The sequence below is a fragment of the Saimiri boliviensis genome, chromosome 11 (assembly GCF_048565385.1).
Source record: "Saimiri boliviensis isolate mSaiBol1 chromosome 11, mSaiBol1.pri, whole genome shotgun sequence".
NCBI lineage: Eukaryota > Metazoa > Chordata > Mammalia > Primates > Cebidae > Saimiri > Saimiri boliviensis.
The window spans coordinates 82,125,485-82,150,185 of record NC_133459.1 but is presented as its reverse complement, the minus strand read 5'-3'; the positions used below and the strand labels follow the sequence as shown (position 1 = coordinate 82,150,185).

At 37.3% G+C, this 24,701-nt stretch overlaps 1 protein-coding gene across 3 annotated transcripts in view; it reads left to right on the top strand.

Moving 5' to 3' along the window:
• SSX2IP (SSX family member 2 interacting protein) overlaps window positions 1-24,151 on the top strand; it is a 54,384-nt gene extending 30,233 nt beyond the window's left edge. For 2 of the 3 annotated variants that reach the window (XM_074381094.1, XM_039474320.2), the window contains exons 7-14: window positions 31-106; window positions 187-364; window positions 3,434-3,584; window positions 5,416-5,552; window positions 6,094-6,267; window positions 9,436-9,550; window positions 11,019-11,184; window positions 15,359-24,151. In XM_074381094.1, the coding sequence (XP_074237195.1) occupies window positions 31-106; window positions 187-364; window positions 3,434-3,584; window positions 5,416-5,552; window positions 6,094-6,267; window positions 9,436-9,550; window positions 11,019-11,184; window positions 15,359-15,533 (1,172 nt within the window). In that variant the 3' untranslated portion in view covers window positions 15,534-24,151. The remainder of the gene's footprint in view (window positions 1-30; window positions 107-186; window positions 365-3,433; window positions 3,585-5,415; window positions 5,553-6,093; window positions 6,268-9,435; window positions 9,551-11,018; window positions 11,185-15,358) is intronic. The other variant, XM_039474321.2, reaches the window with a different exon arrangement.
• The last annotated feature ends 550 nt before the right edge of the window (window positions 24,152-24,701 follow it).

The window sequence follows — 24,701 nt, the reverse complement described above, 5'->3', positions numbered from 1 at the left end:
AGAATTAATTTTGTGTGTTCACTTTTGTAGCTATGGACATTTTGAATTATGTTGGTAGAGCTGATGGAAAAAGAGGCTCCTGGAGGACTGGTAAAACTGAAGCCAGGTAAAGTCCAGTTTAAACTGACAAATGTAGTCAGACTTCCTTCTATACTACATTTTCACACTGACAAATTTCTTTCTCAGGAATGAAGATGAAATGTATAAAATTCTCTTGAATGATTATGAATATCGTCAGAAACAAATCCTAATGGAAAATGCTGAACTTAAGAAGGTTCTTCAGCAGATGAAAAAGGAAATGATTTCTCTTCTTTCTCCCCAAAAGAAGAAACCCAGGGAAAGAGTAGATGATAGTACAGGAACTGTAAGTGGCTCTTTCCTCTCTGATAGAGTCTTCAGATTGCTAATATGAATAACTAAAACACATGATAGGCATTCTCAATGGAGACACTCTTGGTATTTTGAATAGGACACTCACTGCTATGCTACTTTCAGTTACTGTGACAACCAAAAAGACTGTTCCTGTGTTTTCAGACATACCCTGGAAAATGCTGGAGATGATTCTCCAAGGAATTAATACATGTCAAGCACTGTAAGAAGTGCTTTATAAGCATTATCTCATTTTTAAAATATTCTTCATAATACATGAGATTATGTCAAATGTTATAATTTGATGATTTAGATACTACAAATATTCCCATTTTATAGATAAGGAAACTAAGGCACAATACTTAGTAGCCCAGTATCACACATGATAGTGCTACTATTTGAATCCAAGTTTGTCTCACTGCAAAGCTCACCATCATAACCACTATGTCAAATAAACTTTCAGTTGTTTTAGTATTGTGTACTCTACTTTCCAGAGAGTGAAACTTTTGTTAACTTTGGGAACCACATAATCAGTTTATAAATTTATTTGTTGAGTGTCCTTTATGTTCTAGTCTCTGGAAGGGAAAAACTAAAAAGATTTTGACTTTCTCCCTCAAAAAGCTCTTTTTGGGAGAGACAGATGTGAAGAAGTGATTATTACATGTATCAGGTGCTGTAATAGGGTAGTACAATGTGCAGAAAAGAACAGTTACAGCAATCAGTCCATCACAGAGAAAGTGACATTTTCACTGCTTCTTAGAACATAAATATTTTTGAGGTTAAAATGAAATGTGGAGAAAGCATTCCATAGTAAGGCAGTAATATATGCAGAGGTCTGAAAAAAAATCACATAATTAAAATCTGATTAAAATCTGAAAATAATGTTGACAGAAAATGCTGGTTAACAGCAGGGCACCAGAACTTGTTTTTTAAACCTATATTTGAGGATTATTTATTTTGTTGTATCACAAATCAGTCCAGCTGATAAGCCCATCACACCACTTACTTTTTTTCTCCTTAACATTTTTTTATTTTTACTTGAATATTCTTTTACATTCTTCACTTTGAGGTCTCCTTGTCCTCTTATATGTAATTAACCTTTTCTCTCAAACTCTGTCACTTCTAGTCAGTTCTTAACAGTCACTAATACCTCTTCAAGGTTAGCATAGTATCTGTTACTCCTGCAGTGTCTTCAGTTTTTGGTCCAGCCTTTACCTCTTATCACCAGATTTCAGTCAGCATTTCAGTATGTAGTAACTCAGGGGGATCTTCTTCAGATGATTAAACCCTCTTCACTCCCATTACTCAGCCAGTGGGTAGTATCATGTATAATTCTTCAGTTCAAATGTTTAAGTGGACAAACAGCCTCTTAAATATCTTTTTAAAAGATCATTCTTCTAGCTCCATTTCCTCTTTAATTTTTGTAGGGAAAGATTTTTGAAGCATTTTAGCAAGAGAAATGAGATGTAATGTTGGAATGCCTGGGTAGCATCCAGATTTCATTTATTGTTTGACTGACTTACCTGTAACTAAAACATATACCAAAAATTCAGGTTAGGTGAGTTTGTTGTTTTATTTTTTGGTTTTTTAGAGGCAGGGTCTTGATGTGTTGCCCAGGCTGGTCTTGAACTCCTGGGCTTAAACAGTCATTCCACCTTGGCCTTGCAAAGTGTTGGGATTACAGGTGTGAGCCACTGTGCCTGGCCGAATTTTTATTTTTCACTTTGTGGTTACAGAATTCAATCTGAGAAATGTGCGATAATTATTTTACTTTTTCCTTTTTTTTTTTTTTTGAAATGGAGTCTCGCTCTGTCACCAGACTGGAGTGCAGTGGTGTGATCTCAGCTCACTACAACTTCCACCTCCTGAATTCAGGTGATTCTCCTGCCTCAGCCTCCCGAGTAGCTGGGACTATGGGCATGCACCAGCTAATTTTTGTATTTTTAGTAGAGACAGGGTTTCACCATGTTGGTCAGGATGGTGTCGATCTCTTGACCTTGTGATCTGCCTGCCTCGGCCTCCCAAAGTGATGGGATTACAGGCATGAGCCAACACGCCAGCCATTAATTTTTCTAACAACGTATTTGTAGTATTGTGACAGGCTTTAAAATGTGCGGAAGAAAAGTTGTGCTTCATTGGAAGAGTTACTGGAAAGTAGCTCCTGAGGATTCTGGGCTTTTCCTTGTCTGCTTTGCCTCAGAGACCCTGACCTCTGCTGGCCCATTGCTGACTTCAGACTACTGATGGAGTTCTTCAGACTCAGTCACTCCCTCATTCTGCTGATCTCCATGTGGGAACAGTCAAATCAGCCCTTCTTTCTTCTCACCTTCTGTCATGCTTTTTTCCCTAGCAAGATTTTGATTGTTAAATTAGTGAAGCATATCTCTCTACCTTCCTGAATATTAATGACAAATTAGAACTACTTTATTTAGATATGGGTTATTATGACATATACCCATTTTAGTATTGTTTCCTCATGGTCTTTATCCTGCATGATCATACATCAGTAAAGTTTGCTACTTTATGATTTCATGTTTTGGCAGAATTACAAAGAAAAATATCTCCAGTTGTATATAAAAGTAAATGAGGAAAATAGAATTAACAGTTGCTTTTATTAAATACTTGGGAGATTATTTCACAAGTGCATCCCTTTAAGCAGCCTAGGATTAGAAGCAAGTTGCTCTAATGTCAAATCTCAGTTCTGCCTCTTATGCTGCTTCTGTAAGCCTTGTTTTTTCCACATTGTAATGAGTTGAGGATTAAGTAACGTGAAAACATTAGACAGTTGGTGATATCTCCTTCTCAGACAGCTTCATGACTTGTCATTAACTATATTTGGATTCAAATTCAGGTTTGGAGAGATCTGAATTTGGGAGTTTCTATCAGTATTAACTGTTTTTTCTCAAGACATTTATGTTAAATACTGGGTCATATATGCGTAAGATACAGCACAGAAACGATTTTGATGTGGCTCCCTTTAGTAATCAACCTGAAGACTACTGCCTGAACGTCTAAAGCCATTTTAAGATACTAGTCTTTCCTCCTCATCTCTCTCCACTTGTAGGTTATCTCTGATGTTGAAGAAGATGCCGGGGAACTGAGCAGAGAGAGTATGTGGGACCTTTCCTGTGAAACTGTGAGAGAACAGCTTACCAACAGCATCAGAAAACAGTGGAGAATTCTGAAAAGTCATGTAGAAAAACTTGATAACCAAGGTAACCACTGCTTCTATGCATTTAAAATGAGTTGTGGCATTTGTTAAGGTGTTGCTTTTCAGTCACTTAGAAAGCCACATTATAAGCTCAGAACTAAAGTGCTGTACTTCAGTTTGGTGATTTGAAAGCAATATTTTGCATACATTTACTTTTTCATTCTATTCTATTCTATTCTATTCTATTCTATTCTATTCTATTCTATTCTATTCTATTCTATTTTCTGAGACAGAATCTCATTCTGTTACCCAGGCTGGAGTGTCACGGCGTGATCTTGGCTCACTGTAACCTCTGCTTCCCAGGTTCAAGTGATTTCTCCTGCCTCAGCCTCTTGAGCAGTTGGGACTACAGACACACATCACAACCAACTAATTTTTTGGTGTGTTTTAGTAGAGATGGAGTTTCGCTGTGTTGGCCAGTACTGATTGTAGGCATGGGCCACAGAGCACAGCTAAGATTTTGCATACATTTAGATGTGAGGTTTGAGTCTCACTGAGAAAAACACACTTTGGTCTCAGGGTGAATGTTTGAATAGAGGACCTCATGCATCCATCTGCTCTGGATGCAGTATACAATCAAATAAAGAGAACTGAGTTGGGTGGAGGGGGTGAGGGATAAAAGACTATACATTGTGTATAGTGTATACCACTCGGGTGATGGGTGCACCAAAATCTCAAATTACCACTAAAGATCTTATTCATGTAACCAAAGACCACCTGTTCCCCACCAAAAAAGAGAGAAAACTGAGTCTCTTTTACTAACTCAAAAATCAAGAAATATTTATCATGTAAACATAGGAACCTTTTTCTTATTTCCAGATGCTTACAAATTACTGTGTTCCTAATAATTCACTTAAAATTATTTTCAAAATAATAGATGTTCAATGCAAAATCTGGAAGTATATAAAGTAGAATATCCAGGTCTCTATTCCATTACACGTAACACTTAACAGTTTGGTGCATATTTTTCTAGACTTTCCTTTATGGATTTGCAAGATACTTATTTTTTTTTGTTTTAAAAATTGAATATTACCTATATTTTTCTTCAGTGTGCTTTTTTCTCTTAACTGTATTATTTCAGATATTATTCTCTTGCCTTATACATAGCTCTACATTGATGAATGTATTCTTAGTATTTTCTACTTGGTAAAGTTTGAATGCTTTTAAATCAGGAAAATAAAGATTTCTGCTCAGTAAATGAAGCCTATTTAAAGAATAAGTTGTCAAAGTATGAACTCAGTGCCATTGTGTTAAGTAGTAAAGAGCAGTCAGCAGAATTATTATCACAGCACCAAAATGAATGTATGTGAGATTTTGTTCCTTTGAGTCAGTGCCGTCTATTAGTAAATAGCAAGTATGTTTGGACTTCGTATTTGTTGAATTTAATATTTGAGAGCAATATTTGTGGCACTTCATTGATCTTTGAAGCAGTGTCAACAAAAACATAATGATTGATTTTTCTCTTCTCTGAATATGGCCATTTTGTCTTTTTAATTGGAACGTAATCTTGAATAAATATGGATTACAAATTAAGTTGGCAGTTGAGCTCTTGTGTGTAAGCGTATCATTTAGTCTTAAAATTGTACAAGTGTATAATTGATATGAACTCCTGTAGTTGGTTTGCTACTTAAAATTTTTATAATGTTAAAATAATATAAATTTTATTATAGCTTATAAAATTTTAAAAGGCCAAAGAACATAACTACCTTTTAGAAAACCTGTAAGATTCTAGAAAGATAAAATTTCTGAGAGCCTTTGTTTTAAAGACATGTGCAAAACACCATAAACTAAATGGTGGCTATAAAACCTATGTCAACTTACTGATTTTGTGTTAGTTTCAAAGGTACACCTGGAAGGTTTTAATGATGAAGATGTAATCTCACGACAAGACCATGAACAAGAAACTGAAAAACTCGAGTTAGAAATTCAGCAGTGTAAAGAAATGATTAAAACTCAGCAACAGCTTTTACAGGTGAATATGAACTACCTTTTAAAGCTGTTCTCCATGAAAAGTCAGAATTGAGCGGAAAGTTACTAGATTTGTATTCCTTTATTTCATAAGGCCTTGGTATTTGACAGTTTTCTAATCTGTGTTCCCTGCTAACAGATATGTTGTGTACCATTCCTTAAGTCAGGCGTCCCCAAACTGCGGCCCACGGGCCGCATGCGGCCCCCTGAGGCCATTTATCCAGCCCCCCGCTGTACTTCAGGAAGGGTCACCTCTTTCATTGGTGGTCAGTGAGAGGAGCACAGTATGTGGCGGCCCTCCAACGGTCTGAGGGACATTGAACTGGCCCCCTGTGTAAAAAGTTTGGGGACACCTGCCTTAACTAGTCCATACGTTGCTGGTTGGGTAGTAGCTTTTGGGAAATGAGAATTCTCATTTGACTTTTTAATTCTTAATAATTTCTTTTCCTGCCCTAAAGTCTGACCTGCCTTCCCTTGCTTTTATTTCAACTTGTTGGAATGTTGCAGGGTCCCTCGGGAACTCACTGTGTTTTAAATTTTAATAGCAGCAGCTGGCTACTGCATGTGATGATGATACCACTTCACTATTACGAGACTGTTATTTGTTGGAAGAAAAGGAACGCCTCAAAGAAGAATGGTCCCTTTTTAAAGAGCAGAAAAAGAATTTTGAGAGAGAAAGACGAAGCTTTACAGAAGCCGCTATTCGCCTGGGATTGGGGGTATTTTAAACTATTGTAGTGCTTTTGAAAATACTGGGGGTGGGTGGGTCTCAGTAGAATGCTTCTAAGGTCTGCTTTTGTTTCTTGCTATTTACTTTTCTAAAATATTTATTGGTGATCTCATAAATAATTTGAAATGAAAGGGAGGCTGAGCATATAGAATGGTATCATTTCCCCTTACCAGATTTGAGAATTGAATTAAAAAAAAAAAAACACTATAAGCATTTATTCTTTCAGATTGGCTTTCTCCAGCTAAGTGTTTAGTTTCATACAAGAAATCTCTTTTGGGTGTCCCTCATTCATCCACTGTCAGTAGGTGTGGTGTCAGAAGACAGTGCAACCAAGGCTATATTTGCTGTTTAAAAAGGAAGTATAGTAAAAAAAATAAAGTTCTCCTATCCCCAATCCGTCATTGTTATATATACACCACAGCTTGCTTTTTTTACTTAGCAATATGTCTTCTGCATATCCCCCCTTCAAAAATTGTAGCAGTAATGTCTGAACATGGTTAAAAAAAAAGAAGGCAACAAAACTCAACTCATACAAAAAGCTATGAGGTGAGAAAGTATCCTCCTTTCTCATCCGCAGTTTCATTCCTTAGAGGTAACCACTGTTAAAAGTATTTGTTGGTAATTCTTTTAGGAAGTACTGTTTGAACTTTTAATGTATTCAGGTTTTCTTCTTTTATTTTCTTCAATAAATCAGTTCATTGATTCCCTGCTATGTCCTTGTTCCTCCAACCTACAGCCTTCCTCATTCGCATCTCATTTCTTCATGATATTGTTCCTTTTGTTCTTCTGGCTGCCTTTTTTTTTTTTTTCTTTTTCGGCTTTAAGGAAATGATGTAAAGCTTCCATTTCATGTTTGTTCCACTTCAGTTATCAGTTCATCTCTGTAGTGAAAGATGAGGGCATTCTTGTAGTTACTCTCGTTTTACCTCTTTTGCTCCTTTACTTTGCAATTTTTTTTTGTGATACTGTTTTTCATTGTTATTACACTTACGGTTTGTCCTCTCATACAATGCAGATATAAGTACTTTGTCTAAACTTGAAACTTAAAAGTTGGAAAACTGGGAAAGAAAATTGATAACAGAAAATTGTTCTATAACAGAATATGTTTGGACACATAGAAAATATTCTTTATTATTATGTCTTTGCCACCCAGAGAGATACATCACTATCTAGTGAATTCTTTGACTGTCTTTATAGCTTCCTTTGCGATTTCCTGAATCAGATTCAGCTGCCATGTTTCTTATTTTTCATGTTATCATCTTTCTTGGGTTTCTATTTAATTTTCTGTATTACCTTCTTGAGTAATTTTTTTCATAAGTGCATGAGTGATAAGCATTCTGAATTCTGGAATATTCAAAAATATATTCATACTTGATTGGTTTGGCTGGGTATAGAATTTAGATTCCAACTTTTTCTCTCAAAATTTTGAATTACTTCATTTCTCCTGGTATTTAGTTTTACTGATGAGAAGGCTGATTATAATATAACTGTGTTACTTTGTAGAAAATTGTGTTTTGTTTTTTTATCTCCTCTCTGGAAGCTTTAGTATTTTCTATTCTTAAAGTTTGGAAATTTTACCAAGGTATATCTACGGAGTTCCTTTCAACCTAAAGATTCTGCATTTCTTTAATTTAGGGAAATTTTCTTCTTTATTTTTTCCTTCTTTGATTTCGCTGTGTTCTGGAACTCTTGTTAGACACACGTTTGGCCTTCTGAATATATAGCTACAGGTAGACGTTTTTTTTTGTTGTTCTCAATTCTGGGATATTCTCTTACCTTTATCTTAGGGATCACCAAACTGGACTTTAAGGGTCACTTTTATTATTCACTTTAGCCACTGAGTTTTTGTTTTAGAATTTATCTTTAAAATTTTCTAATGCCCTTAATTTTTGCTTTTCTTTATATAACATGATGCTGTTTTATGGATGTTGATTAATACTGTCTAATAATATGTGTTACATTTTTTAAAAAGATTTCTTTCATATCTTAAGTTATCTGTTATCCATAGTTGTCTATTTATCTTGACCTTTTTCCTATATTATACTATTAGTTTTCTTCAAATGTCTGGTGATGCGTCATTCTGTATTAACGTTTATTAATGAAAGACTGAGTGTTGCTTGTTTTAAGTAGCTGATGTGGATTTCCTCAGTTCACAGTGTGAATGTCTGTTTTATCAGTAGCTATCTTCAGGAAACAACATTTGCACCTGCATCATCTCCTACCCATTTTTGAGCCCATATTCCCCACGTTACTCCAAGAGATAATCTTGCTGCTTTTGCGTATCACTCCCAGTTGCCAGGTGCCTTTCCCTGCATGAGAGTCTTTCTCCGTGTGGTCACTGGGGACAGTGGGCATAGTGAGGGATGGGAGGGGAGGCATGCAGGATCTGAGGGGTAATAGGGAATTTAGTTTAGGATTCATCAGCTGTTCAGAAGGGGAAGGTTTGACGTAATTTGCATATGCCCTCTTGCGGTTTGTGGTAGCTACCAGTACTGATAGATAGCTAGAGGATTAGAGAAACGCTTGATGAAGCCATAGGTCCTTTTCTCAAGTGACTAATTTCCAATATAGACTGTTTTTCTGTTGTTTGTAACTTCATAATGTTTTCTGTGTTCAGAAGTTATGTTAATATTCTGTTTAATTTTTTTGCATTGTTCATTTGAACTTGAAGTTTGAATAAAAACAGTGATGGTTGGTTTATTAGGTGAAACAGATGAATTTCTATTGTTTTAGGTTTCTTTTTGAGACAGGGTCTCGCTGTGTCATCCAGGCTGGAGTGCAGTGGCGCTGTCTCGGCTCACTACAGCCTTGATTTCCCAGGCTCTAGCCATCCTCCCTCCTCAGCCTCCTAAGTAGCTGGGACTATAGTCCTGTGCCACCATGCCCAGCTAATGTTTGTATTTTGTGTACAGACAGGGCTTTGCCATGTTGCCCAGGCTGGTCTTGAACTCCTCAGCTCAAGTGCTTCACCAGCCTCAGCCCCTCAAAGTACTAGGATTACAGACGAGAGCCAAAATTTTTTAGGTTAACTCCTTTGACATAAGAAGCATGTACAGATAGCCAGAGAGCAAACACAGATAGCTAGAGCAGTTATGTGAAATGGCAGCTGTGTGGATGTTGAAATATTGATCATATTTTCTTTGATTTGTTATGGTAGAGAAAGGCATTTGAAGAAGAAAGAGCCAGTTGGTTAAAGCAGCAGTTTTTAAATATGACTACCTTTGACCACCAGAACTCAGAAAATGTGAAACTTTTCAGTGCCTTCTCAGGAAGTGAGTACTTTATAAACTTTTTAATTTGAACATGCATATAAATAAAATCATTTACATATTACTAGTACAAAATATTACATATAATTAATACAAAACTTTGGAATCACCAATAACAACTCTCTAATTATAACTAAAAATCAACCTTTTTTTGTTTTGTTTTTGGGAGACTTTATAAACTTTTTAATTTGAACATGCATATAAATAAAATCATTTACATATTACTAATACAAAATACTACATATTATTAATACAAAATTTTGGAATCAACCTTTTTTTTTTTTTTTTGAGACGGAGTTTCGCTCTTGTTACCCAGGCTGGAGTGCAATGGCGCGATCTCGGCTCACCGCAACCTCTGCCTCCTGGGTTCAGGCAATTCTCCTGCCTCAGCCTCCTGAATAGCTGGGATTACAGGCACGCGCCACCATGCCCAGCTAATTTTTTGTATTTTTAGTAGAGACGGGGTTTCACCCTGTTGACCACGTTGGTCTCAATCTCTTGACCTCGTGATCCACCCGCCTCGGCCTCCCAAAGTGCTGGGATTACAGGCTTGAGCCACCGCGCCCGGCCAAAAATCAACCTTTTTTTGTTTTGTTTTTGGGGGATTGAGTCTTGCTCTGTTGCCCAGGCTGGAGTGCAGTGGTGTGATCTTCGCTCACTGCAACCTCTGCCTCCTGGGTTCAAGTGATTCTCCTGCCTCAACCTCCTGAGTAGCTGGGATTACAGGCATGTACCACCACACCCAGCTAATTTTTTAGTAGAGATGGGGTTTCACCATATTGGCTAGGCTGGTCTTGAACTCCTGACCTCAGTTGATCTGCCCATCCCAGCCTCCCAAAGTGCTAGGATTAAAGGTGTGAGCCACCATGCCTGACCCAAAAATCAACTTTAATATTTTATTTACTGTAGTCAAAGTGGGGATGAGAGAGGGACTGTGCATACCCGAAGTAACTTCTGTTGTGAGTTTGTAATAATGTGAAGTTTTTTAAGTTTTTCAAGACAGAGTCTGACTCTGTCACCCAGGCTGGAGTGCATCTCGGCTCACTGCCTCCTCAATGTTCTGGGCTCAGGCTGTCCTCCTTGCCTCAGCCTCCTGAGTAGCTGAGACTGCAGGCACACACCAACATTCCCAGATAATTTTTAAAAATTTTAGAGACGAGGCCTCGTTATGATGCCCAGGCTGGTCTCGAACTCGTGGGCTTAAGCAGTCATCCGACCTCAGCTTCCCAGTGTGCTGGGATTACAGGTGTGAGCCACCCCACCCAGCCTAGAAATACTTTTAAAACTAGATCCTTTTAAATATATGTGGACTATGCAATAAAGATAGAAAGATTAATGATATTCAAATTAATTTGTTCCATCTCTTACCTGACTCAGAACCACAGATGAATCATCCTGGTGATTATTTACCCTCACTATATTTAATGCCTCACCATATATACTGCCTTTTTCCTTCCTTGTTTTAAAACAGGTTCTGATCGGGACAGTCTTACAGTGCACTCGAGGCAACCGCCAAAGAAGCCTCACAGTACGTCTAATGGGTCTCCAGTTTGCATGTCTAAACTTACTAAATCTCTTCCTGCTTCACCTTCCACTTCAGATTTTTGCCAGACACGTTCCTGCATATCTGAACATAGGTATTTGTCTATAGGTGATCTTTTCACATATTTCTAAAAATTGCTGAAGTTGCTCTGCTAAGGAAAAGGTGGCGTGTGTATAGTATTAGCAATAGTAGAGACTTTGGAGAGGAATTAATAGATTTATTCTGGGAATATTTATTGAGTGTCCAGTATATATAGACACTGCTGTATGCTGGGAATAAGATAGTAAACAGGTAGATCTGTTCCTTTTCTTCTTAGAGGTAAATCGTATGTATGCATGTCTTTTTATTTCACATTTAAGATACAACTTAGAATATAGTCTTTTTTTTTTTTTTTTTTGAGATGGAGTTTCACTCTTGTTACCCAGGCTGGAGTGCAATGGCGCGATCTCGGCTCACCGCAACCTCTGCCTCCTGGGTTCAGGCAATTCTCCTGCCTCAACCTCCTGAGTAGATGGGATTACAGGCACGTGCCACCATGCCCGGCTAATGTTTTGTGTTTTTAGTAGAGACGGGGTTTCACCATGTTGACCAGGATGGTCTCGATCTCTTGACCTTGTGATCCACCCGCTTTGGCCTCCCAAAGTGCTGGGATTACAGGCTTGAGCCACCGCACCCGGCTTGAATATAGTCTTAATTATAGGAGTTAACATTTTAAGTGCTTTAATTGTATTAAATAGAAGGATGTTGTTTTGACAGTTTGTGCAGAGTACATATCTTACATTTTTTTTCTAGCATGCCCATTTTATTGTTGTTGAAGGGCAAAGAACTGAAAAAACCTATTCATCTTGAGTGATAAAGATCTGTGCCTAAGGATGGCAGTGTGAAAAGACATGGCTCTCCACCGTAGGAAACCCATATATTGCTCTTAATTGCTACATTTTGATATTTTCCTCTATCTCAAGTTATTAAATCATTTTCTGAGATAACATCAATACTCTACTTCAGAGCCAGTTCCAAGTTTAGTTTTAAATGAAGCAGAGGAAGCAGGTACAACATTCCTAGTAAGATAGAGAATAGAAAAGATTAGAGAGATAAGTTGGAAAGTAAGGTGGTAATCTCTTTGCTCTTAATTAAAAACAGGAGACAAGGGCCTTGGAAAGTGCCAGGCAGAGCTGAAACAAACTTGGCCTGTGCTAGAGACTGGAGCGGAACTAAGTGTCAAATAAGCCAGCTGGCCCTTGGGCCAAGAAGTATGAAATAGATTGAGTTTAAAACAAGAAATGAAACTTTTAAAAGGAGGAGGAGAACACCCGATAAGTTACGTTGACTTTTAAGAGGTGAGGGAATTAGGACCCCAAGTAACTGTTGGAGGGAATGAAAAAGAACTAGGTAAGAGCACTCTAGGCAAGTGTAGGTACCCTGAGGTGGGACACACCTCAAACATTTGTGATGGTGAGCGTAGTGAACAAGAACTAGAGGTGTGAGATGAGGATGGAGAGATGTAAAAGTTCAAATATGCACAGATACAGAGAGAATAAGATCATGAACCCATGTGTACCTGTCACTCAGGTTCAGCAGTTATTAACTCATGATCACTGTTGTTCATATGTAATCCCAATCAGCTTGCTCTCCCCACCCCAAACACATCTGGGATTTCATTTACGGAATATTTTAATGTGCATTTGTAGGACAAATATTGTTCTAAGGGGAACAGAAGAAACATTAGTTTTAAGCAAGAAAGTGAAAACAAGTTTTATAAAGAGTACTGTTTTATAATGTTGAAAGGAGATTGTAGGAGTCTGTAATAGAAACCAGAAAATCCAGTTAGGAGGCACTATTGGAGTAGAAAAAAACATGAGGATAATTTGGACTAGGGTCATAATGTGAAGATAGAAATGCTTGGATTTGGGATATATTTTGAAGTTAGAGCCAATAGATAAGCTGGATATAAGAAGTGAAAGTTTATTTTACAGTCAAAAGATAATGTGTAGGCCGGGCGCGGTGGCTCAAGCCTGTAATCCCAGCACTTTGGGAGGCCAAGGCGGGTGGATCACGAGGTCAAGAGATCGAGACCATCCTGGTCAACATGGTGAAACCCCGTCTACTAAAAATACAAAAATTAGCTGGGCATGGTGGCACGTGCCTGTAGTCCCAGCTACTAGGGAGGCTGAGGCAGGAGAATTGCTTGAACCCAGGAGGCGGAGGTTGCGGTGAGCCGAGATCGCGCCATTGCACTCCAGCCTGGGTAACAAGAGTGAAACCCCGTCTCAAAAAAAAAAAAAAAAAAAAAAAGATAATGTGTAAGCTCCTAGTATTTTCTTACATAGAATGTTATTCAGACTTGCAAATTTGACCAATCAGACCTATCTATATAGATATAGATGCAAATTCTACCACCATTTACAAAGAATGCATTTTATATCTAAGAGATAGCATAATGTAGTTGTCTCAATTGTTTTTATATATTTTAAATATTTAGCTTTTTACATAATTGTTTTTAGTTATGAAATATTTGCATAAATATTTCTTGAAGGTATTGTTTTGTGTTTAATAAAGTTCAGCATTTAGTACCTAAATCATAGTGTTGCAAGTGAAGAGTTAATATATTAGAAGCACTTAAAAACAGTACCTAGTTACATTGTAAACATTTAGTGACAGACTATAAAAATAAAAATATAGGCCATGCATGGTGGCTCACACCTTTAATCCCAGCACTTTGGGAGTCCAAGGCAGGTGGATCACAAGGTCAGGAGTTCAAGACTAGCCTGGCCAACATGATGAAATCCCATCTCTACTAAAAATACAAAATTAGCTGGGTGTGGTGGCGGGCGCCTGTAATCCCAGCTACTCGGGAGGCTGAGGCAGGAGAATCGTTTGAACCCAGGATGGGGAGGTTGCAGTGAGCCAAGATTGCACTATTGCACTCCAGCCTGGGTAGAGACTGTGTCTCAAAAAATAAATAAAAAATAAAAATATATGTAAAAAAATATAAACATGCTTTTCTGTTTCCAAATGCTCCAGTCAGCAACATCAGTGGTATAGAAACAATTTTGGAGCTTAAAGGAATTCAAGCGATTCATTGTTAACTAGCCTCCAAGAATAAAACAAACAGAAAAGAGTTTTATAACTAATGGGGAAGCTGTGATTCCTGACATGGTTCTTTACATTTTAAATTATCTGATAAATTTGGTTCTCTTGTGACTGAAGCATTTTAGATCTTGGTTTATGTTAATAATAATATTACAACAAAATAATTAATATTTGTAGCTGATTTCTACAACATCCTCATTGCTCCTTTACTGTAGAATGGAATTTTACATAAAGACTGTGCCTTAGATTCCGGACAAGGAGACTTGTGCATTAGTTACTTACAAAACTTAGTTTAATCAGTTGTACAGGGATTCTGATGACTTACAGTAATTTAGTCATCAGAATCCATGTACAAATGACCAAACTAGGCATGCACCATTAATCCCAGCTAATTTTTGGTAGAGATAGGGTTCCACCATGTTGTTCATGCTACTCCTGAATTCCTGTTTGGCTGCCTCAGTCTCCCAAAGTGCTAGGATTACAGTTGTGAGTCACTGCTCCCAGCCTTTTTTTTTTTTTTTAAACTAGAATTTTAAACTAGGTTTTTGGTTTAGATTCTTAGAATTAAAAGGAACTTAATATTTTTTTAAAGACTGCCACATTATGAGGTTGAATTAGTAAACAAAAGTCACAAGAAGTGTACATTTAGAAAAGTTTTTAAGAAAATTACATAACATACTCAATTGATGAAAAAATGTATTATTCATTGGTTCAGTTGCATAGATTTCAAAGTTACCATTTTAGCAGATTTATTGTTTTGAGGCTGATTGAAGTGCACTTCTGAAGGCACTCATTAAGTATCCGTCTTGGTGGATGGATGAAAGGATGCTTTAACAAGTGGACATGTAAAGAAAGAAAACATAACGAGATAAATAATAGTGGCAGAAAAATGGAGACATTTGGAATATTAGCTTTCAAAACCCTTAAGCTTCTCTACCTTAAGCTTCAGTTGGACAACATGCATCAAAGTAGACTAAAGGGATAAATAAATAGATGGATAGATAGGATAAAAGTGATACATCATTTTGAAACACTTCAATGTTTTTGATCATGTGTCCTCCAAATTTATGTAAATTAGCACAAGACATGGAAGCAATGAGACCTTAGACATCAGGCATGTATACGGTATAAAAGGAGGAGAGGAGAGTCACTAAGATCTGCCTTTCTTTTTCCAACAGTTCAATCAATGTACTGAATATAACTCCTGAAGATACTAAACCAAATCAAGTTGGAGGAGAATATACAAATCAGAAATGGAGTGTGGCATCAAGACCTGGATCACAGGAAGGTTGCTATAGTAGATGCTCCTTGACCTACACAAATTCTCATGTAGAAAAAGATGACTTACCTTAGACATGTGGACTGGGATTTTTTTCATTAACATATTCATCAAATTTCACATCTAAGTTGAAACAGGGTGTGTCATAAAGTCAGTTATCTCTAGTAACTTAAGATGGTCTAAGTCGTTTGTTTGGACTTCCCTGTCTTCCCCCAAAGAGTTGAAATGTTAAATCTATTTAAAAGGATATAAAAGCTTTGGATATGTATTTTTAGTAACAGAAGCATCAGGTTCTGTGAATAAAGGAATGTATAGATGTTTGGATGGAAACAAAAGCACTAGAATGAGTTTCCTCTTATAGGTATTAAAAATAGCACTTTTAGGAGACTGATTATTGTAAATGTTTAATTTTGTCTCAAATATAATTGGCATTGGAAGTTTAGCCTTTACTTGAATGTATACTGTAGATTTTTAACAAAGCGAGTTCTATATTTATTATGTTTAGTGTAATTTGAAATTACCTCTTTCATATGTTTTAAATAAAGTGAAATTTATGTATGTTTTGTACATAGATATACATGATTATGTTAAGAGACTTTAAGATTTTAAAGTTTCACACAACCATAAGTATAGTATTTCATGCCAGTAAAAAATTTTTTAGTGGTATTCTGTTTACAGATGTATTAGGACCATTGATATCATTACATTTAAGAATTCTTTTTAATACATCTGGGCAATAAATGTTTAAAGCTATTCCATGAAGTCTTTAGATAATCAACACTACTAACATTACATTTTTGAGATTTTTATGACATTAGATTTTTATTTTATATATGTAGGATATTATAATTTTTAAAAGGTCTATTGATAGAGGAATAGGGGTAAGACAACAAAAGTACCGTTGAATAGAACAATTTAAGAAATTGGTTTAAGATATTGGATGATAGAAGATATTTAAGATATCTAGATGGTGATATTTTCCTTACGAGATGGGTGCCAGTATAGTAATATCTGTACTAACTAGGGCTTTGTATTTGTTGTCAATTTTTTAAATAATTTTTTAATGAGGTATTTACCACTAAAGAAATATGATTATGTAAAACCATCCAATTTTATAATTGAGATATTATGATATACTGGAAAAACATGTCATTTCATTTTCAGAAAACTCCTAGGCTCTCTTCAGTCTCTGTAATGTTTCTGATTGCATGTTTCTTCATGAAAAGTATATTGTTGTTTTGATAGTATAATATAAATATAGGCTCAGCTCTTTCCCAGGATTTTCATCAAAAAGCTTTAAGTGCCTAACCCTGCTTGTCTCTGTACATAGAAGCCTGCACAGATCCAGCCAGTCCTTGCTAGATATTGTAGTTTAGGCACATTTACCTTCCCCTTTACTAGTAGTTCAGCCACTTACATGCAGTCACCCTGTTTGTGGCTATTTTAAATTCTTATTATTTCCAAAAAAAAAAACAACTATTTGTGTTATCCATTCACTATATGTAACTATGTAACTCTTTGGAGTTGCCTAGCAGCAGCCATTTTTTCAAGGCTGATAGGATATCATTAAGAGGATCTTATGAGACATTAGTGGATATACTCATAATACAGTAACCATATTTATAGTCTCAAAGAGCTGGCTCTTGAGCATTAGTTACTCACTACCTTTAGCTTGATGCATGGTCACTTCTTTGCTATTTAAAATACTGTACATGGTACAAAATATCAGAGACACTACCATATTCGAAAGGAAGAAATATAGCTGGGATGTGTTTATTTTTTTGCTATTTGGCAGTAACATGGTCAAAGAAAGGCAGGCAGAAATTTTAAATACAGTTAATGAATACATTTGTCAAGAATTTCCCCCAGGGTTTTCCATGGTGTACTTTGTAAGAAATAAGCATTCTGATTTTTAAAGTAAATCTCATTTCACGACAATGGAGGTCATCTGTTTTTTGTTTTGTGTTTCCATTTTAAAGTGGGTTGAATTCTCAAACTGGAAAGAAAAGTTCCTTGAGACTTACTTTAAAATATAAAATGTGAAAGAAACAGCAGAGTGAAAGCCAAACTCATTACACCTTCAATGTCTGCATAGATCCAGAAGTTGTACATTTTACTTAACATCACTTCTGTTGAACATTCCAACTCCAAAATGGTCCCCGGTCACCTTAATCTCAGAATGTTGGAATGATGTCTGTATTTGAAAACTCCAGACTCCACACATAAAACTCCTAGGATTTTGCTTCCTATCTCTTTCTAGGTGTTTGTTGGCAATGTATAAATAATATAGCTGTGCTAACCTCACATTTAGTCATGATAGATGATGGTACTAGAGTGCACTTCATTTGTAAGTTCTGATAAGTGTTTTCTTTATCAGTATGTACATCTGAAATTTTTTGTACTTCATTTGTTTTTACATGGCATATATCCATTCTGAATTTTCAAAGCATAAAAATGTCAAAGAAAAATTGAGATAAACATTTTGTTTACTATTAAATGTTTGCATCTGCAGTCTATAATGAGAAAAAAATTATGACTGAAATTTAACTTAAATAGCATTTTCTTATAGAAGCAATGTATTAAATGATTAGATATGCAGGACAGTTCACAGCAAATTGTTTACCTTGTGGCATAATTGAAATACTGTTATTTGGAAGAGTTTTATATTTCTTACCTTAGCTAACCAGAATTGTTCATAGGCTTGTGATAATATAGTGTTGTGTGAAAACATTTCATGTGCATGATGAATTGAGCACTATGAATCTCATCTTGCCTGCCCCTGGTGGAACATTTGAAAACCCCTAGGACCCCAGGAGAGAGATATTTGCAGCATGTATGCCTGGAACACACTGTGAGTTAGCAAGACCCTGCTGTGATAATGCTGTTGTACAAATCTGCAAGCATATTGCCTAATATAAGTCGTGTTCTTATTTCTAGATTGGATTTAAGTAAGTATGGATTGTGGAAGTCTAGTAAATATACTTTTCCCTGTGTCTGTCCTTTTTCAGTCTTTTGACAGGCATTTATGAAGTACCTTCTGTATGTAAAGGCTTACTACTACTTTCCCATCCTTGAAGATATGAAGACAGATAAGCATGCTGCCTGCTATTGAGAATCTGAACTGAGTGGAAGACCCAGCTACATTGTAATAAACAATGGTGGATGCTATGTCACCACCTCTGACACATTCAGTCTGTTCATAAAACATGGACTGGTGGGTCTGCTCCAGGGCCACCTCCCTTTCGTAACAGTAATGTGGCTAGGATTCCATTTATAAATCTTAGCATTATTTCCTCTATGAAGTGCTATGTAATAGATGATTGTTTTGCTAGATTTTGTTTTCTACAATCAAAATGTTGACTTGCAAAGGATTGTAGGATTTTCTCTCCGTGAGAACATATATTATCACGTAGTAGAAAAAGCATTCTCAAAAATTTGAGATAAGGCCATGCAGATAGGGATAATGAAATCGGTCACTCTAGTCCTTTTTCTAAATATAGTGTTTTTCAAGCTGGATGTAAATTAGAGTGGGTGGATATTGATTAAATTAATTTATATAAAATTGAATGACTGGTTAAGGTTTTTTGAACATTTACAAGTAATGGATTGCTGAGGGCTCAGGAAGTACTGTAATGTCAGTGACATGCAGCTCCTTGATAAAGATCCACCTCAATATTCATATATTAAGCTTCAGAAATACATGTACCTAGTATAATGCTTAACAGCACAATATTTGTTGATGAGAAATATGCTGATGAAACATATTTCTTTACTGGAATGAATGGGCTATAAATTTGGGGTTAGAATTCTTTTTCAAGAGGGTGGGAACCTTGTTATGATTCTTTATGCTTGTGTATTTCCAACCCTATCTCAAATCCTTGCATATAGACTATCATGATAAAGTAGGTTATGCCACAGTTAACAAACATTAAGTCAATGTGGCTTAATACAAAAATTTATGCTCATGAAATGTCCATTGTGGACTAGGCAATCCTCCATTTTTAGCTATGCCATCTGGAACACATGGTCTCCAACACTGCCAAATCAGAGAGAGAGCAGACTAGCAGATGGTGTAGAGTATTTTTAAGAACCAGACCTGAAAGAGACATGCCTTCCACCTACAGCCTCACTGCAAACAAGACTGGAAGGTATAGAACATGTAGCTATTTGGTGAGCACTTACAATCTTCTACTGAATGTAGTTGATGCTAGATATTTCATCCATGCATATTACTCTGCAAGGGGTTTATTGCTGATTATTAAAGCAAAAATTCTTAATTTTTGCAAGGAATGTATTTTAAATCTTCTCTTACACTTTCTAGCCTTTTCATAATACAAGTTTCTGAATGTTCAAATGGTAGTTTTACTCATATAGTTATTAAAGTATCTTACAGTGCACTGAACACTTATTTTTCAACTGACAGAGAATCTTAACCTTTTTTTTAGAGAGTTGATAACAGATTCAGGTGTTAAGTGATGAACCCAAGGTCACATAACTGCTATTAAGTGATAAGACCTTAACCCATATCTGAGGTTTGCTAAGTTTCCACCTTTTCCACACTGCCACAGTGCCCACTTGTAGAGCTTTTTAAGTGAAATTCTTCACCCATTAGCTGCCACCTGTAATCTGCATCAAAAGTGGTGATCCTTTGGTCCGTGTGTAAGACTTGGCCTCATTTTTTTTGATCGGTTACCATGGCCAATCTATTCAGGGTTCTACCACTACCTTTTTGCAATTAAGGCATTAAGAATTTCATTGAAATAGCTAATTTAGTAGTTTATGATACTCTAAAGGCCATTGAGTAATCTGAAGTTATGTCTAGAGCACCTGCAATTTGTATGTGTGTGTGACAGTGTGACTCCAGGCTGGAGTGCAGTGGTGCGATCTTGCCTCACTACTGCCTTGATCTCCCAGGCTCAAGCACTCCTCCCACCTCAGCCTCCCAAAGTAGCTGAGACTACAGATGTGCGTCACCATGCCTGGCTGGTTTTTTTGTATTTTTTGTAGAGATGGGGTCTACCATGTTGGACAGGCTGATCTCAAACTCCCAAGTTCAAATGATCCTCCCCCCTTGGCTTCCCAAAGTGTTGGGATTACAGGTGTGAGCCACCACCTCTGACCAGCTTGTATTTTTTTACCCTGCCTTTTTGTTCACTCTTGGCAGTGTGTGTACCGTGTCCCACTGTGGCTACAATCACAGTGACCAGAAATACTTCATTTTGTCCAAAAGGTTCAGTAAACTTTTGGAGACATTTTATGAAAAATACAGTAGTGGAACATGTGAATATTTTTACTCAATTTTAGAAGGAAAACAGCTGATGTAGGGCAGCTGGATATTTTCCAGATTCCCTGTTGCATCTGCATTTAGATAGATTTTCTTGTTTCTGGTCTGTCACGACAATCTCATTCCTGTTTACAGTGTTCCATTAAAGCAAACCATACCCCAGCTCATGGTGACTCACGTCCGTAATCTCAGCACTGTGGGAGGCCGAAGGGGTGGATCACTTGAGGTCAGGAGTTCAAGACCAGCCTGGCCAACATGGTGAAACCCCGTCTCTACTAAAATTATTTTAAAAAGCAACCAGGTGTGGTGGCACACACCTGTAACCCCAGCTACTCAGGAGGCTGGGGCAGGAGAATTGCCCCAACCCAGGAGACAGAGGTTGCTGTGAGCCAAGATTGTGCAACTGCACTTCAGCCTGGGTGACAAAGTGAGATTCCATCTAAAAAAAAGGAAAAAAGAAAAAAGTAAACGTTTGCATATTCCCTAGAATCCTAAAACTTAACAACTAGAATCTACCCTCTATTCTGGGTTTTTGGATCCGATTCTATTATATATGGTGTCTAAACCAAAGTGGTCAGTTGTTCATTCCCGCCAGGCATGAGGTCAGATAGCTGAGTTCCCTGGGTTTAGACTCTGCTAGTGCTTAGCCATGGCTACTGTGGCTGGTTTTGTTAACCTGTAAGTATAGTTCTTACTTGCCTATGTGCTGTAATTTATTTACCCTACCTTGAGATTTTTTTCTTCTGTAATTCTCAGCCCAGAACTATTATTTCAAACTAAACTTGTATTTCACATTTTTAATTAGTGAAGAGGCTCAATGAAATACAATTTTCAAATAGTCATCCAAGTGTATAAAGCTTTTGTGGAATATCAATTTAATTTCTAACCACTTTTAGTCTCTTTTATCTTGAAAATCTTTTACCTGGATAACTAGTTGATTCAGTTTTGTAGTTTTTTCCTCTTAAGCAAAGAGGTATTAAATAATATGGAAAATCTCTATAAATTAGATCTCAGTGAAATTAAACTTTTCCAAACAAATGGTTTTTCAGATTCTGTGTTAATGCCCCAAAGAAAACTAGAAATCCAACAACTGGCCATACAAAGCCTTGGCACATATGTTCTAAAGAAGCCATTTTGATCTTAAACCATGAAACATTTTAACTGGAATTTTAATCACATTGCCCTTTTATTTCTGAAGCACTGTCTTCATTTTTGTCAAAGGCAAAGATCTGAGAAAACAACTCGTAAATGCTTTTTGTTGTTGTTGAGACAGTCTCACTCTGTCGCCCAGGCTGGAGTGCGGTGGCGTGATCTCAGCTCACTGCAACCTCTGCCTCCCGAGTTCAAGCAATTCTGCCTCAGCCTCCCAAGTAGCTGGGATTTCATGTATGCACAACCATGCCCAGCTAGTTTTTGTATTTTTAGTAGAGACAAGGTTTCTCCATGTTGGCGAGGCTGGTCTCAAAATTTTGACCTCAAGTGATCCACCTGCATCAGCCTCCCAAAGTGCTGGGATTACAGGCATGAGCCATTGCAGCTGGCCTCATAAATGCTTTTAACTGAAATTCTTTGATAAGGAACAAAAAGACTATGGTAAATCTCAAGAGACAGAGTTGGCCTTGGCAGTGAGGGCCAGAAAGGGTGTACATTGGAGACACAGTTGCTTGTGGTGTGATTTCCCAAAATCTGGAGGTGCACATTCCTGTTGACTCAACAATCTGTTTCTCTGGACTTGGTAGCCCTGTGTTTCCAGATCCCCAAGCACTATATAATGGGTTCACTAATTATAGTTCAGGTGACTATAAATTGTTAACCAAAGGAGAAGCTTTTGATACTGAATGGAGGAGCTATTAATGATTAGGCCTGTCGCACAGTGTAAACCAGGACAAATGGTCAGCCTGTGCATAGTGGAAGGCCCTGTCCAAGTAAGCAGAACTCTGACTTGAGTTTTGGTTGTTGAACCTTAAGCCAAAAATAAAATCTTAAGCCCCCTTCCCCAACTATTGGGTCCTTTCTCTCAGCCAAGGGCGTTCCAAAGTTAACCTGAAAAACTAGTTCATGATGGGAAGGAGGGGTCAGACATACCTGATTATACCCTCTTCCTCTACAATATATGCTCCCTGAAGACTGTTACCTGGAGGCTGTATGATAAAACTTTAGTTGCCATAGCCTCTAACCATCATAACCCATACATTCCTTTGTATTGATTCCAGCTCTTTAGATAATAACTCATTCAACCAATTGCCAATCAGAAGATTTTTAAATCTACCTATAACCCAGAAGCCTCTGCTTCAAGTTGTCTCACCTTTCCAGATTAAACCAATGTACATCTTGCAGGTATTGATAGATGTATTATGTCTTCCTAAAAAGTGTCAAAGCAAGCCACGCCAGACCACTTCGGGCACATGTCATCAGGACCTCCTGAGGCTATGTCATGGGCCTGTCCTTAACTTTGCCAAAATAAACTTTCTCAGATATATTTGGTTTCACATACCCTAATCCCCACAAAACTAATTCCTTTAATTTATCCCTCAGGTATAGTTTCTAAAAGATGGAATCAAGTTGTGGTCTATCCTAATATAGTCAGCTCTTCTGTAACACTCAAACACCATGCAAAAAAGCACAAGTTTGTCTCAATGCAGTTGACATATCAGGGAACAATTTGAGCATAATTCAAAATTTGTTTTTGTTTATGTGTGATTCTGTGAGTGAGGAACACTAGGTGAATGCAACAAACTGTGCCCAGCTGATCCAAACTAAACAGTAGCACAAATATACATCTCAGATGTCTACTGTAGACAAATAGGCATAAACGGTGCAGGAGAGGGATTCCTTGCCACCCACCAGGAATGTCAGGTGACCATCAGATGATAGTACAGCAGCTTTCACACTGCCTCTCTAAAAATGATAATTTGCAACCAGGCCAAAGAGAGGCAATTTCCTGATGGTCCACAGTTGTCACACTAACATGCAGGCACCAGGGAGATGCAATTTCTCAAACATTAAAAACACTTGAAATTGGTAATCAACTTCCATTAAAACCTCAGGAATTGGGTGAATGAGCTTGAACATACGCATTTAGAGACAAAATGGTGGAGTATGAATCTCAGGAGCATTCTACTAGAAGAGGGACGAAAGCCTCAGATGGGTGTGCATACAACTTCCTAAACACACTGTGCATGCTCACCTCCCAAGCACAAGGAGGGCACTGCCTGCGAGCAGCCCACCCTAAGGGAAGAAATATGGGAAAAGGGACACAAGACCCGGGAAATATGACAGCATATTCAACCCCAAGTCAAAAAGCCAAATGCTGCGTTTGTCCTTCAAGTTGCCTGCTTGCGTCTCTTCCAAGTGTACTTCCTTTCCTGCTCTAACGCTTTTAAATAAATTTCCACTCCCGCTCTGAAACTTGCCTCGGTCTCTTTTTCTGTCTTAAGCCCCTCAGTTGAATTATTTCTTCTGAGGAGGCAAGAATTGAGGTTGCTGCAGACCCATCAGTAATTTGGATATTCACTACCACTAACACTATCAGCTATCTCAGTTTACCATGTATGTTATAAGCAATACTCATCCCTATCCGATGTTACAATGTTCCCTTGGGATTTCAGACAACTCTCCTTCTACAACTTCACAACATACAAGCGGCAACCCTTCCAAACCCTACTTCCACAAGCTTACTTCCAGTCTTTTTCAAGATAAAATGTTAGTATTGTTTATGCATTTCTTAACATGTATAAAACTCTGCTATGATTTTTTATTAGGATTCTACCTTTAAGTGAGTCACTGATAAAATTTTTTAATGCTGTGCACCCAACTCCCATTTTTTTCCATAGGTCCTGTGATTTTTACTACAATTCTGCAAAGCATGGTTTTTAGGGATATATGTGTTGTATTAAAGCAGAGCTGATGAAAAAGCATCTTTTGTCTCTCCACTTATATGCTGACTGCTGAGAGCCTC